Source organism: Dermochelys coriacea, chromosome 8, assembly GCF_009764565.3.
Source record: "Dermochelys coriacea isolate rDerCor1 chromosome 8, rDerCor1.pri.v4, whole genome shotgun sequence".
Classification (NCBI taxonomy): Eukaryota; Metazoa; Chordata; order Testudines; family Dermochelyidae; genus Dermochelys; species Dermochelys coriacea.
Window position 1 is genome coordinate 44749069 of NC_050075.1, and position 15579 is coordinate 44764647.

At 48.8% G+C, this 15579-nt stretch overlaps 1 protein-coding gene across 1 annotated transcript in view; it reads left to right on the plus strand.

Moving 5' to 3' along the window:
* LOC119860648 (myomegalin-like) overlaps nt 1-15579 on the plus strand; it is a 142516-nt gene that overhangs the window by 64925 nt on the left and 62012 nt on the right. Inside the window, 1 exon segment of the mRNA XM_043491179.1 lies at nt 15087-15206. Coding sequence (XP_043347114.1) covers nt 15087-15206 — 120 coding nt within the window.

The window sequence follows — 15579 nt, forward strand, 5'->3', positions numbered from 1 at the left end:
CACATCACAACACCCCTATCTTACACAGAACTGAGAGACCAATTCCCAGCCTTTGTGCCAGGAGCAGGGCCCATCTCCATTGCCCATTTCAAACATTTTCAACAGGCTCCTCTATGCTTTCTCCCATACTGACCCTTCCACTTGGGAGGAGCATCCCACTCACTGTCCTCCAAACCCCTCCGTCAAACTCCACTCTGCCACGGCCTCCGAGAAACCCAACAGCGGTTAGGCACCCGGTGTGCTGAGGCCTTTGTATCTCATGCTGACCAGTATTGTCTCACTGTTTCCTTGTGCTCCCTATCATGCTTCCCCAGGAGTATCCAGGGCTTTGAGATACCTGGCTACCACCTACCATTAGTGTGAGGAGGCCTTATCTTTACCTGCCATAGGCCAGCTCCCCAACTCCACCTTCCACGGTAACACGAGTAACGCCCTCTAGGCCTACACAGGCCCTGATCTCTCTCTCCAGGTTAGCGGTGGGCACACTCCAACCCCCGAGCATCTCCCTGGAATGTCCAGCCCCTGATTCACTGGCCCCTCACAGGATTCACTGATGCGCTGCTCCCAAAGAAGCAGTGTACCCCAGCTTACCAGTTCCACCTCAGATCACCATGCCGCTTCACACCCAGCACTTAGACATGATTAGAGTGAAAACAGGTACAGGTTTTATTTAACAAAGGCTAGAGATTCAAGTGACAGCAAGTAGAAGTATTGGAGTATTCTGGTTATATATAAAATCATAACACGCATTCTAGAACCTAGATGTACTTAGCTAGTTATCTGATCAGCATCCTGTACAGCAGACAGGAGAAGATCAAGAATGGGCTCTCAAAACTGGAGACTCTCACACAAAACCAACCTTCCACACAAACTTCCACATGGCTGGACTTTACAAAAGCCATTTACAAATGAGACAAGCCATTTACAATGCACACTTCACTTCTCTACAGAGGAAAAAGGACAGTAAACTATCTAAACTCCTACATGCCACAGGGGGTACAACAGTGGTACCCTCAACTCACCGAACAATATTGTTAATCTATCCAACCACACACTTAGCCTGGCAGAAGAGTCTGTCCTATCTCGGGGACTCTCTTTCTGCCCCGCCACCCCCACAAACATGATACAGTTTTGCGGTGATCTGGAAGCCTACTTTCGTCATCTCCAACTCAAGGAATATTTTCAACACACCACTGAACAGTGCGCTGACCCACAGAAACCCTCCTACCAACACTACAAAAAGAAGAATTCTGCTTGGACTGTTCCTGACGGTAGAAATCACAGACTGAACTTCTACATAGAGAGCTTCTGCAGACGTGCATAGGCTGAAGTTGTGAACAAACATCATCGCTTGCTCCATAACCTCAGCCGTACAGAACGCAATGCCATCCACAGCCTCAGAAATAACTCTGACATTATAATCAAAGGGGCTGAGAAAGAAGATACTGTAGTCATAATGAACAGGTCAGATTATGAACAGGAGGCTGCCAGGCAGCTCTCTAACACCACATTCTAAAGGCCACTATCCTCTGATCCCACTGAGGAGTACCAAAAGAAACTATACCATCTGCTCAAGAAACTCTCTGCTATAGCACAGGAACAAATATACATGGACACACCCCCAGAGCCCCGACCAAGGGTATTCTGTCTGCTACCCAAGATCCATAAACCTGGAAACCCTGGATGCCCTATCATCTCAGGCATTTCTTACAGCAGGATTATCTGGCTATTTGGACTCTCTCCTCAGACCCTACGCTACCAGCACTCCTAGCTATCTTCGAGTCACCACCGACTTCCCAAGGAAACTACAATGCATTGGCGATCTTCCTGAAAACACCATCCTGGAAACCATGGATGTAGAAGCTCTTTACACCAATATTGCATACAAGGATGGACTACAAGCTGTCAAGAACAGTATCTCTGCTAAGGCCACGGTACACCTGGTGGCTGTGCATTGTGACTTTGTTTTCACCCACAACCATTTCAGATTTGGGGACAAGTTATACCTTCAAGTCAGTGCCACTGCTATGGGTACCCACATGGCCCCACAGTATGCCAACATTTTTATGGCTGACTTAGAACAACACTTCCTCAGCTCTTGTCCCCTAGAGCCCCTCCTCTACTTGTGATACATTGATGATGTCTTCATCATATGGACCCACGGGAAGAAGGCCATAGAAGAATTTCACCTGGATTTCAACAATTTCCACCCCACCATCAACCTCAGCCTGGACCAGTCCACACAAGAGATCCACTTCCTAGACACAACAGTGCAAATAAGTGATGGTCACATAAACACCACCCTATACCGGAAACCTACTGACCTCTGTACTTACCTACATGCCTCCAGCTTCCATCCAGGACACATCATACGATCCATTGTCTACAGCCAAGCCCTAAGATACAACCAAATTTGTTCCAATCCCTCAGACAGAGACAAACACCTACAAGATCTTTATCAAGCATTCTTAAAACTGCAATACCCATCTGGGGAAGTGAGGAAACAGACTGACAGAGCGAGATGGGTACCCAGAAGTCACCTACCACAGGACAGGCCCAACAAGGAAAATAACAGAACAATACTGGCCATCATGTACAGCCCCCAGCTAAAACCTCTCCAGCGCATCATCAATGATCTACAACCTATCCTGGAAAACGATCCCTCACTCTCACAGACCTTGGGAGGCAGGCAAGTACTTGCTTACAGATAGCCCCCCAACCTGAAGCAAATACTCACCAGCAACTACACACCACACCACAGAAACACTAACCCAGAAACCAATCCCTGTAGCAAACCTCGTTGCCTACTCTGTCCCCATATCTACTCTAGCAACACCATCAGAGGACCCAACCACATCAGCCACATCATCAGGGGCTCATTCACCTGCACGTCTACTAATGTTATATATGCCATCATGTGCTAGCAATGCCCCTCTGCCATGTACATTGGCCAAACCGGACAGTCTCTATGTAAAAGAATAAATGGACACAAACTGGACATCAGGAATGGTAACATACAAAAGCCAGTAGGAGAACACCTCAGTCTTCCTGGACATTCTATAACAGATTTAAAAGTAGCCATACTTGGACAAAAAAACTTCAGAAACACACTTCAAAGAAAAACTGAAGAACTAAAATTCATTTTCAAATGCAACACCATTAATTTGGGCTTGAATAGGGACTGGGAGTGGCTGGCTCACTACAAAAGCAGCTTTGCCTCTCCTGGAATTGACACCTCCTCATCAATTATTGGGAGTGGACTTCATTCACCCTGATTGAATTGGCCCTGTCAACACTGGTTCTCCACTTGTGAGGTAACTCCCTTCTCTTCGTGTGTCAGTATATTTATGCCTGCATCAGTAATTTTCACTCCATGCATCTGAAGAAGTGGTTTTTTACCCTCGAAAGCTTATGCCCAAATAAATCTGTTAGTCTTTAAGGTGCCGCTGGACTCCTTGTTGTTTTTGTGGATACAGACTAACACAGCTACCCCCTGATGCTTAGCTAGTTACTGTAATGCCTTACAGAGCAAAAGGCATTTTTTCTGCATTTTACAGCTAGTGCTGGCTGTGATCTTCCATTCATAGGATGTCATGCTGTCAGCTTGCCTCCCGTGTGAAAGATCCAGGTTGTGTCTCTACACCCTCAGCTATACCCCCACAATCCATTCTCTTCATATATGTTTACTTTCATGAAGATTTCACAATCTCTTGATTGGCATTTGGTTCAGTAGGTGAACAGGCATTCATCGGGAGGCCCCCAATACACATCTGATGAGACACAGAGATAAGCATCTATCACTTCCTGCCTGTAACAAACACGTGTGAGGTTGGTCACCTTCTGATGACCTGCCTCATCTCCCAGATTTTAAGAACAGTTTTCAATATCGTTATCTAACTCCTTAAACATTATCCGTACACACATTTTGCAATGATTATGATGACCCGTAGGCTCTTGGGGAGAGAGAGAGACCTCACATACCACCCCTTAGTGAATTATTTTGCATATGTCTGACACAGGGATCCCTGTAGAATCCAATGCATCGCCTGTGCCCACTGCCAGTTGGCATCAAGAGATCCCTGGGTCACACTCTCCCCTTTGTCTGCTGTATCCATCTGCTTGTTGTCTTACACTTAGGGCACATCTACACTGGCGGAGTTACAGCACCGGGAGTTACTGCACTGCTCAGAGAGTGTTGACGGGAAACCACTGTTGTGTGTCAGCTGCCGGTCAGCTGCCTGTGCAATAGCATGTTCACATTTGTGGCACTTGCAGCGGTATTCAGAGTGGTGCACTCTGGGCAGCTATCCCACAGAGCATCTCTTTCTCTTCTGCTGCTAAGAGTTGTGGGAAGGCGGAGGGGGTTGCAAGGCATCCTGAGTCCTGTCCCAATGCCCCGTGATGCATTGCTTCGCATCCCAGCAATCCCTGTGCTTCCGCATTTGGTGCCATCTTTCAACGTGTACAAGCTGAAATCTGAACACCTTGTCTGAGGTTGGTCACCTTCTGATGACCTGCCTCACCTCCCAGATTTTAAGAACAGTTTTCAGTATAGTTATCTAACTCCTTAAACATTATCCGTACACACATTTTGCAATGATTATGATGACCCGTAGGCTCTTGGGGAGAGAGAGAGACCTCACATACCACCCCTTAGTGAATTATTTTGCATATGTCTGACACAGGGATCCCTGTAGAATCCAGTGCATCGCCTGTGCCCACTGCCAGTTGGCATCAAGAGATCCCTGGGTCACACTCTCCCCTTTGTCTGCTGTATCCATCTGCTTGTTGTCTTACACTTAGGGCACATCTACACTGGCAGAGTTACAGCACCGGGAGTTACTGCGCTGCTCAGAGAGTGTTGACGGGAAACCACTATTGTGTGTCAGCTGCCGGTCAGCTGCCTGCGCAATAGCGTGTTCACATTTGTGGCACTTGCAGCGGTATTCAGAGTGGTGCACTCTGGGCAGCTATCCCACAGAGCATCTCTTTCTCTTCTGCTGCTAAGAGTTGTGGGAAGGCAGAGGGGGTCGCAAGACATCCTGAGTCCTGTCCCAATGCCCCGTGAGGCATTGCTTCGCATCCCAGCAATCCCTGTGCTTCCGCATTTGGTGCCATCTTTCAACGATTTGTGTACTGCACACCCTGCCTCTTCGGGCTGCAGGAATGGATCCTAAACTGTTGACCGGTATGCTGCTTGCTCTGACCAACACGTCACGAGTGACGGTGGAGTTATTCCTTAAACTACAAAGGCAAGAGGAGTGTGACATTGATCTCACCACGCGTAGTAGCTATGCCATGAGATTGCTTGTGGGCTCGGGAAACAAGCACTGAATGGTGGGATCACATCGTGATGCATGTCTGGGATAACGAGCAGTGGCTGCAGAACTTTTGGATGAGGAAAGCCACATTCATGGGACTGTGTGATGAGCTCACCCCAGACCTGCAATGCAAGGACACGAGAATGAGAGCTGCACTGCCATTGGAGAAGCACGTGGCGATTGCACTGTGGAAGCTGGCAACTCCAGACTGCTACTGATCGGTCACTTACCAGTTCAGAGTGGGAAAGTCTACCATTGGACTCACGTTGACAGAAGTCTGCAAGGCCATTAATCGCATCCTGCTCTGAAAAACCGTGACTCTGGGCAACGTGCATGACATTGTAGATGGCTTTGCACAAATGGGCTTCCATAACTGCAGAGGGGCGATAGATGGCATGCATATTCCAATTCTGGCACCAGACCGCCTAGCCACTGAGTACAACAATCGCAAGCGGTATTTCTCAATTGTTCACTAGGCGCTTGTGGATCACCGTGGGAGTTTCACAGACATTAACACAGGCTGGTCCAGAAAGGTGCATGACGCACACATCTTTCGGAACACTGGCCTGTTCAGGAAGCTGCAAGCAGGGACTTTCTTCTGGACCAGAAGATCACCATAGGGGAAGTCGAAATGCAAATTGTGATCCTGGGAGACCCTGTCTACCCCTTAATGCCGTGGCTTATGAAGCCATACACGAGGCAACTTGACAGAAGCAAGGAGAGGTTCAACAACAGGCTGAGCAAGTGCAGAATGACTGTTGAATGTGCTTTTGGCTGTTTAAAAGCCTGCTGGCGCTGCCTCTATGGGAAACTGGACCTGGCAGATGACAATATTCCTATGCTTATAGTTGCGTGCTGGACGCTCCATCATATTTGTGAAAGGAAGGGTGAAAGCTTCCCTCAGGGCTGGACTGCAAAGGCTCAGCACCTGGAGAATGAGTTTGAACAGCCAGAGACCAGGGCTTTTAGAGGGGCGCAGCATGGGGCCATAAGGATCAGAGACGCCTTGAGGCAGCAATTTGAAGCTGAAAGCCACTAATATTTGTTGCTATACTTGGGAGTGCAGTGCTTGTAATGCTAGGAGATAATTGGTGCAGACAATGCAATATGTGGGTTTAACATAATTGTATGTTGCTTTGCAGGGCTCTTTTTGCTTTTAATTAATAGAATAATGATTGCTTTCAAACCAGCACAATTCCTTTATTAAAAAACAACAACTGGAGGAGAGAAGCAAACCAAAACAACCCATCATCAGTGAGGGGGATGGGGGAAGGGGTATCCCAGGATGGCTAAAGATTTTTGTATGTCCAGGGATCATATCCAACCTTCTTCTTTGGAGTACAATGCAGCGGGTACTGTACTTCTGCAGGGCCAAACTGCAGAGGGATGGGTGTTGAGTGCAGTGGGTAGTCTGCAATGCTGGACTGTGACGGGGGAGGAGTGGAATGCCGGGGATATAGATTGGAGCCAGGAGGTTGATAAGAGTGTGTTGGCGGTGTCTGGGGGGTGCATGGGAAAGAGTTTTTTGACAGCGGCTGCAGGGGAGGGCGGGCGCAGAGCTGCTCGGTTTGAAGAGTTAGTATCACCTGGAGCATGTCTGCTTGTAGCTCTATAACCTTTAAGAGCGGCTCCGTGGCTTCATTCTGGTGTTCTGCATTCTCCTTTCAAAAAAAAAAAAAGGAGGACTTGTGGCACCTTAGAGACTAACAAAGGTGCCACAAGTCCTCCTTTTCTTTTTGTGGATACAGACTAACATGGCTGCTACTCTGAAACCTGTCATTCTCCTTTCAGTCCCTCTTCTCGCTGTCCTGCCACTCCTTCAATTCCTGTTTCTCGGCTGTGGAGTGCATCGTAACATCATGCAGAAAGTCCTCCTTAGTTCTTCTTGGCTGCTTTCTAATTCTGTGCAGCCGTTCAGCCACTAGTAACAAAGAGGGAAGCTGGGCTCCCAGGGTCATCTCTGTGAAGTTTAAACACAACATATTACAGAAGCAGTATTTTTTGCAACATAGAGAACACTGATTCAGTGATTTAAAACACAGCCAGTATTCACACAGGCTGTCACTAACTGGCTGACCCCAGGGAAGCACACATGAGCCACAAGACCCCCCAAATGGTGAGTAGCCGCAGAAGCAGGATAAATCAGTCTTCCCAGACTCTTCTGTACACTGGGCATGTGGCTCTTGTCGAAATCCAACACTGGGGGGAGGGGGGAGCTGATAATCATTCCTATCCCCATACTTTCCACAGGATGTGATCATTATAGAAGATATCTCGCTGCTGAGGGTCAGCAGGGAATGAAGGGAGGGTCTTCTCCAAGACTGCGGCTTCCGCCCTGGCCCCATGCGGCTTGCCTGTCTGCAGCAATGGTCCTCTCTCCCCCACCCTCACCCCCCCCCCGTGATGGCACAGTGGTGCTCCCAGTGATAAAGCGCTGTCTATACTGGTGCTTTTCAGCGCTAAAACTTTTGTCGCTCAGGGGTGTGTTTTTTCACATCCCTGAACGACTAAAGTTTTAGCTTTGAAAGTGGCAGTGTACTGGGTAGAGTGGGTGCTACTATTGTGCAGGGCTTTGGGATAGTGGCACAGGGAGCTGTGTGAGCAGGTGGGGGGTACATGGCAGGTGGATCTAGGTGCTGCAGGGTGTTGGATGTGTTGGCTGGAGCCCTGGGAGGAGGGGCTGGTACTGGTTGGGCTTGGTTGGTAGATAGTGGTCAGCAGCCCATAGGATTGAGTGTTGGGCAACTCCCGTCCGCATGTGATGCTAGGAAGTGTGAGGAGCCCATTGGTAAGTATGGCTGGTGCTGGGGGTGTGTGCAATGGTGGAACATGTGGCTGGCACTGACGTGTGGGTCGAGTGGTACCAGGGCCTGCTGGTAGCAGGAGGCTGGTGATGTGTGTGTACCTGGGCGACAGGTGGGAAGTGCCGCAGCACACAGTGGCTGGTGGCTGGCAGCGGGTGAGGACACGTGGTGAGTTGTGGGTGGCTGGCACAGCAGGTGGTGAGAGGCCCTGGCTGCGGGAAGGTAGGGCAGGTGGCTCTGCATGGCATGGTCACTGGCTGGGCATACAGTAGGGTCACTGGTTTGCAGAGGGCATTGCTCAGGCAGGGGGAGCGCTGTGGGGAGGGGGGGTTCTCGGTGTGTCACTGAGGATCCTCTTTGGCTGCTGGGTTTTGTGCTGAATCTCCCATGAGAACTGGGGCTGGGAGGGGGGTTGGGGGAGACCGTAGCATCCTTTGGCCCGCTTTACAGCGCGGCTCCCTCTGCGCACGCGCTCCTGGGCTGTGAGCGGAGGATAGAAACTACAACTCCCAGAAATCCCGGCCCGGCGCGCATGCGCGGCGGAGCCATCTTGACATCTGAGCCGTAATCAAAGAGCCTCAGTGGCAGGAGGCGCCTCGCCGGCGGCGGGAGGCGTCGTGCCGGGCTGCTGCCTCCTCACGGCCGGCCGCGCCCTGCCCTGCCTCGCCCCGGCTTCGGGCCGCGCTCCGAGCCACAAACGGGGTGCCGGTGGGTCGGGTCGGGTCGGGTCGGGTCAGGGATCGCCAAGGGAAGGGCTGTGGGGTCAGGGGGACTCTGGGGGAAGCCTGAGGGGTCTCTGAGACAGCCTGAGGGATCGGGGTGTTCCCTAAGGGGGTCAGCCTGGGGGGCCGGGGGAGCCTAAGGTGGGGTCAGGGGTTCCTGGTGTCAGCTCGTGAGATTGGGGATCCCCAGGATGGGGAGCAGCCTGTGGGGTCAGGGATCCCTGGAGTCAGCCTGTGAGGTGAGGGGGGTCCCCAAGGTGGGGGGAGCCTGTGAGATGAGGGGGTCCCAGTGAATGCCCCCAGGAGATCTGCTGAGTGAGCAGGGACGACTCCCCCAGCAGACCTGAGTGTGGGTCTGGGTGCTAAAGAAGAAGATGAGGGAGATCTGCCGGATTTGCGCCCGGGAGCTCTGTGGCAACCAGAGACGCTGGATATTCCACACGGCTGCCAAGCTCAACTTGCAGGTGCTTCTCTCCCATGTCCTGGGCAAGGAGCTCTGCCGAGATGGCAAAGCTGAATTTGCCTGCAGCAAATGTGCATTCATGCTGGACCGCATGTACAGGTTTGATACGGTCATCGCTCGCATCGAAGCCCTCTCCATCGAGCGTTTACAGAAGCTGCTGGTGGAGAAGGATCGCCTCAAGTTTTGCATTGCCAGCATGTACAGGAGGAATAATGAAAACTCTAGTATTGATGACAAAGTTGTTGGGGATGTGACTGTGGACATTTCTGGCCTGCCTGATATCAGATACACGGCCCTTCTTCAGGAGGACTTTGCCTATTCTGGATTTGAATGCTGGACAGAGCATGAGGAACATATCCTAGAACCGCATAGCTGCCACGCTTCCGAGAGTGTGGGTAACCGCCCAAGGCGATGCCATGGCTGTGCTGCGTTGCGTGTTGCAGATGCTGACTATGAAGCAATTTGCAGAGTCCCACGAAAGGTGGCTAGGAGTATCTCTTGTGGGCCTTCCACCAGGTGGCCAGCTAGCGTATGCAATGAGGAATCCTCTGTATGTGAACCTATAATTGCTGACTCAGGAAATGTCAAGGTGCCTGTGGAAGAAGAAAGCATGGAGGAGGGGACTCCTCGGTCCTCTGTTGAATCCTTGGATGCAACGGTGGAGGTCAGCCCTCCACGACAGAAGGATGAGGAAGCAGACAAAGGTGTAAAAGGGAGTGAGAAGTGTGATGATTCCTCAGATGCCCGTACTACTCCAAACTCATCATTGTATGGGAATAGGTTGGAGTTAGCCCTTAGCCTGATCAAAGCTTTTGACTACAAGCCTGTTCAGAGTCCCAGAGGGAGCAGGTTACCTATTCCAGTGAAATCCATCCTGCCATTTTCCAAGCCTAGCCGTGACCTGGTGGATGAGAGTGCTCTTCCTGGCTCAGTGAATGCTGGTTCTGGTTTCCTCAGTGCAGCCACAAAACCCTTTCCCTTGGAGCTTTCTGACCTGCAGGAGCTGTGGGACGATCTCTGTGAAGATTATCTGCCACTTCGGGTACAGGTAGAGGTCAATGAAAAACATTAGTTTAAAACAATACTGATCCCGAGAACACTGTGGATTCAGATGTGCTGAGATCCTATGGATAGCTAAGTGTAGCCAAACTCAGGTTAGGAATAGGTCGCTGCCTATTAACTATTTAACTGTACCCCCTCTATGCAGTCTGTTCCTTTTCCATGACCAGATATTGTCTCCCTGCTGTGTTTTGAAGAAGCGAGCCCTCTGGGGCTTGATGTCTTCACATCTCTCTCTCTCTCTCTCTCTCCTGCTCCTTCCGAAGACTGTATACTACTGTGGGTTTGAGTTTTAGTTTGCCTCTAGTTTCCTACCAGACAAATACTGCTACTTTATTTTTCCTTGTTACTCTCTCTAACTTGGTTTAAATGTATAAGTTGCACTAAAGGGAATTGTAAGCTGCCAGAGACCTCTTCTAAGTGCTGATTTCTTTTGGGCTTTATAACTGCTCTGTTCTGATGTATCAGGAATTTTCCTCCTCTCAGACAGAGTCCTAAACTATAATCCTCCCTCTAAGGATCAGTCCTCAAATGTACACAGCACACAGGAGTACACTGGTATGTTACCTACAGAGACTGTCATCTTTGAGATGGATTTGCTTCAGTGGATCATTTTAGGGCTGGCATTCTAGATATTTGGTTTGCCTCCTGATCCTTTAAAAAGTTTAAGTGATTAGTGGCAGATGCCACCAAAAGCCTGTGCGTTGAAGACTCTGCTTTTAGAGGAATTCCAGGTGTCTTGCCCACTGTGTAGATTCCAGTCCACATATAGCTCTGGATTTTCTCTGTTTTGCCAGGCTTTAAAATCCTGATTAGTATGTGGCCAGAAAACTACACCTGTAACTTCTTTACTACTTTGTTAATGAATAGAAAGCCCTAGTCAGCTTCAATTCAGGAATATCCATGTCAATTTAATTGCATTCGCATTAGCAGTCTTAGTGCTGTCTAATGTGCCAGCTAGCCTCTGGGACTAGAAAGATGCTTGTTTATTACTATGGCAACTGTAGCCAGTGGATACATTTCCTATTCAGAGAGCAGGGCTGATTCTTTTCCTAGTCTGACATTTTCCAGAGACCTGTACTCTTTCTGCATCAGCTATGATGTGCCTTTATTGACAGGCTAGAAATTGTGCTATGGAGGAAAACAAATTGACAAAAGCAACAAATTCAGTGCCAATCCACTTGTAGCTCATGATTGAAGATCTGCTGACACCACCTGAAAAACTTCTAATGAGGGACGGTGCTGCAGCTTCTGCCCTATTCTATAGTCTCTATATCCCTGACTGGGGATATAAACATTAATTTGTATATGGATTTAAATGGCTTGGCTTTCTCTCATGTCTTATCATCTTTGTTACGTCTCAGAGTTACTTACAAAGGTTTTTCTAAACTCTAGCCTTTGTCACATGTCTGTTTCTGCAGTGATTCATCATGTTGAATTTGCAACTTCCAATTTCTTACCAACAAAACGTTATCACCAGCACTCAACGATTCAGTGCTGGATCTGGCAGAAGGAGAAAGCTCTTAATCACACTGTAGATGGCTTTAATGCTAGAAATGGAAAGTCAGTTGCCAGCAAAGTAAATAGTTTTTGTATAAATGTATGTGTTTTTTTTCCTTCTTTTCCCCAGTATGAAAACAACTCTTCAAGAACCAAATATTGCGTTTATTCCATTAACATGGAAATCAGCTGATCACAGGAGTTGCATTGCCCTAAGAAGCTGATATGCTTCTTGTCTTTGTTCCTTGCCTAGAATAGCAATCCTTTTAGGTTCATTCATCGCAATTAGGATGTCTCAGAGCATTAAGATCTGATAGGCAGATGACTTCTTAAGCCGGGTTGGCACTGGCATTTTCTGCAGAACGTTAAAACCTCTTTCAGCCTTGCAGCTCCAGAGGCAGTAGCAACAATGCTAGCATAAACTGGCTGCCAGTGCTTCCACCATTGTTCTGTGCAAACCTGCTCTTGGCCGGGTTAGACAACATGGTGGTTATGAAAGGCAAGTGGGCAATCTATGCTAATGCTGCTATTGCTGCTGCAGGCACTGGTGGGGAGAACTTAGAAAATGCCAATGTAGAAAAAATTCTGGGGTGTAGAGATTCTGTTTTTGGTACAGTAGTGCCCCAGTAATGAAGAATTAAGGATGGTAGATCCTAAGTGCCACAACTTGGCTCTTCTAAGTTCGTGGCACGCGCGCTTGCTCTTTTTTTTTTTTTTTTTTTTTTTTTTTTTTTTTTTAATTTCCTACTGTGTATCAATTATTCAAATATTTTAATTTTTAAAAATTTAATTTTTAAAAATCATGTAATTGGGGAGGAAGGAGAATTTATGCTTTTCCTTTTGCATTTTCAGCAGCCTAACTAAAGAGTTACAGTTTGAAGTGAGCTGTAGCTCACGAAAGCTTATGCTCTAATAAATTTGTTAGTCTCTAAGGTGCCACAAGTACTCCTTTTCTTTTTGCGAATACAGACTAACACGGCTGCTACTTTGAAACCTGAAGTTTGCCTCCTGTAAGATGTGCTAGCAGCAGCCTCTGTCTGTGCTCAGGGGCTCCTGGTCAGGCCGGGTAGAACAACGTGCAGGGATGTCAGAGTGCAGAGCTTTATTAAAACCTTAAATCCATGGCCCTTGTTCAGAAGTGATTGCTGGCCCCATGGCTTACAGTATTAAATATGCTGTCAACCAAGCAAAGGCTCTTGTCCTTCCTGAGGACTAGATCTAGACCAAATTTCAAAGCTCGGCCAAAATGATCCGTGTTAAACCTTTCAAATCTATTATTTGGGGCAGCGTGTTAGGCTCTTAAAAATTGCAAAAGCAGAGGGACTGAAGAACAAGTGGTCAGTAATTCTTGATTTTCTAACCAGTAACTGTAGCTATGACACAGCAGCTAGCTGATCTCGTCTAGCTATGACTGCAGTTAGTGCTTTGGGCCACTTTTTGGTTTTTATTATTCAAATGCAGAGGGCTCCTTGTATTGCTTTCCCAGCAGCGTGACTCTTGTTAACAGCCTCCTCGTAGAATATAGGTCATCTCTGGCAGTCAGAGCTGCCTTAAGGTTGCTTCCCTCTTTTTGTTCTCTTCAGCCCACAGTCCTTGCTGTTCCATCCTTCAGAGGTCATGTGCGCACTCATCAATCTACCAGAGATGTTGGTGCTTAGTATCTCACTGCAACCCAGAGACAGAATGCAGCACTGCCTCTGCAGCTCTTGCTATTTGATTTATTTATATTGCTATGTATCAGGATCATTTCCCACGTTCTTCTCACCTTCCAGACAGAATGGGTCTGAACTCAGCCCCAGAGAGCTTACAGGCCTAATTAGATGTGAAGGAGCGAAACAGTAAGGAGGGCGATGACAGAAGTGTCAATCAGATTATTATGTGATTACTCAGCGGGTGCTGGCTGGCACACACAATGCTGCGCTAAGGAAGGTGTGATTTCTTTTTTTTCTTTGCTTTCCAAGTAAATTGATGTCTGTCTTGGCTAACTTTTTCAGGCCTAGTGGCAGAAGCAAGTGGGGAGACCCAAACAAGAAGTTGGCCTCACAAATCATCTGAGAAAGGGCATTCCATGCATGTTGTGGGAGCAGGCTATGATATTTGTGGATAAAGTAGGGCATTGAGGTTGGCATCACAGGGAGTGGAAGGGGCAGTGCAGAAGGAGATCAGCTAAGTTATGGAGAATCGTGAAGGGTGATTACAAGAATCTTGAATTGGACATTGTGTAGACGGGAGCCAGTTTAGTGATTCAAAGAGGGTGGGAAATAGGTTCCAGTCCAGTGGTGAGGAAGGTGATCTTAGTAGCAGCAGCATTTTGGATGGATTGAAGGGGGTGATGTGGGTGCCAGGGAGGCCCCTGAGAAGGAAGTTACAGTAATAGGGACAGAGGTAAGGACCTGAACAAGAGTGTTTGCTGTTAGGTCGGACAGAAAAGATCAGGTCCTGATGATGAAGTGTCAGGACTGGCTGGGTGTGACGGCAAGGGAGGAGGCAATGATTATTCTGCGTTATGCGCTGGGGAACTGGTGGTGGTCTAAGGTAAAGGGAGTTTCAGAAGGAAGCTAAATTCAGCTCTGGCTATGTTAAGCTGACTGCTAGGCATGCAGGAGGGACGGGATTGGAGTGGGGGAAGGGGATTGGTGAGTCGCTGGCTGGAAATGGTAGTTGAAGCTGTATGAACAGATGAGATCACCCAGTGAAAGGGTATAAAGTGAGAACGGTGGGTCAAGAACAGACCCTTGGAAGGGGAGGAGGTCCCTGAAGGATCAGCCAGACATGCAGCAAGAGAGGGTGAGGTGCAGGTGGCAGGATGTTGAGAAGGTTGCTATAAGAAGAAGATGTTTTGAAATCCACATTAGGAGCATAGGTGCCAACTTTTCCTGGCGCTGGTGGGTGCTCGACCCTGGCCCCGCCCCCATTCCAACCCCATCCCCAAAGTCCCTGCCCCTATTGGACTCCTTCCCCAAATACCCGCCTCTTCCCCGAGCGTGCTGCTTTCCCCCTCCTCCCCCCTCCCTCCCAGCGCTTGCTGCTGCGAAACAGCTGTTTTGGGGAAGGTGCGCTCAGGGGAGGAGGTGGAGGTGAGCTGGGGCAGCGGGGCGGAGAGCTGATGGTGGGTGCAGAATTGGCGCCTATGGTTAGAAGGGCCACCACCACTCTGAGCACTGAATAGAAACCAAGAAGAGACTCAGGCCACCCATTTTCTCTTCTGTCTCTCCAGAATCTGCCTGAGGACCATCAGCAGCTGACTCAGTGTGACCCTGTGGCGAGTGGGCATATGTCTGAATCGCACGCTGCTGAGCTGCAGGACAAAATCCAGCAGTACGATTCCACCAACAAGGTATTTGTTCACTGGCAGCTTCTTGAGGATTCTCGTTTACCTTAATTAGCAATAGCCATGAAGTGTCATTGCAGGCACTGGAAGTTGCCCAAACTGAGATGGTGCTATTGGCCTTCAACAAGGCTAGGATGTACTTCCTTTCCTATAGCTACGCTATGCAGCTTCCTTCCTTATGCCAGTTCTAAAGCAGTGTTTGAAAGGCCTTCCTTTATGCCAGGGGGCCTCCATAGAGCCATTTGAAGAAAGATGCCTACATCCCTGAGCTCCACCCACTGCCTGCCCCTCCCACTCTGGCTTCTTGGCTGCTGCTTCTCTATGGTGAGCCTTCTGCAGGCAAAGAGGGAAACTGCCATGGAGGCAGCTGGCCTCCTTT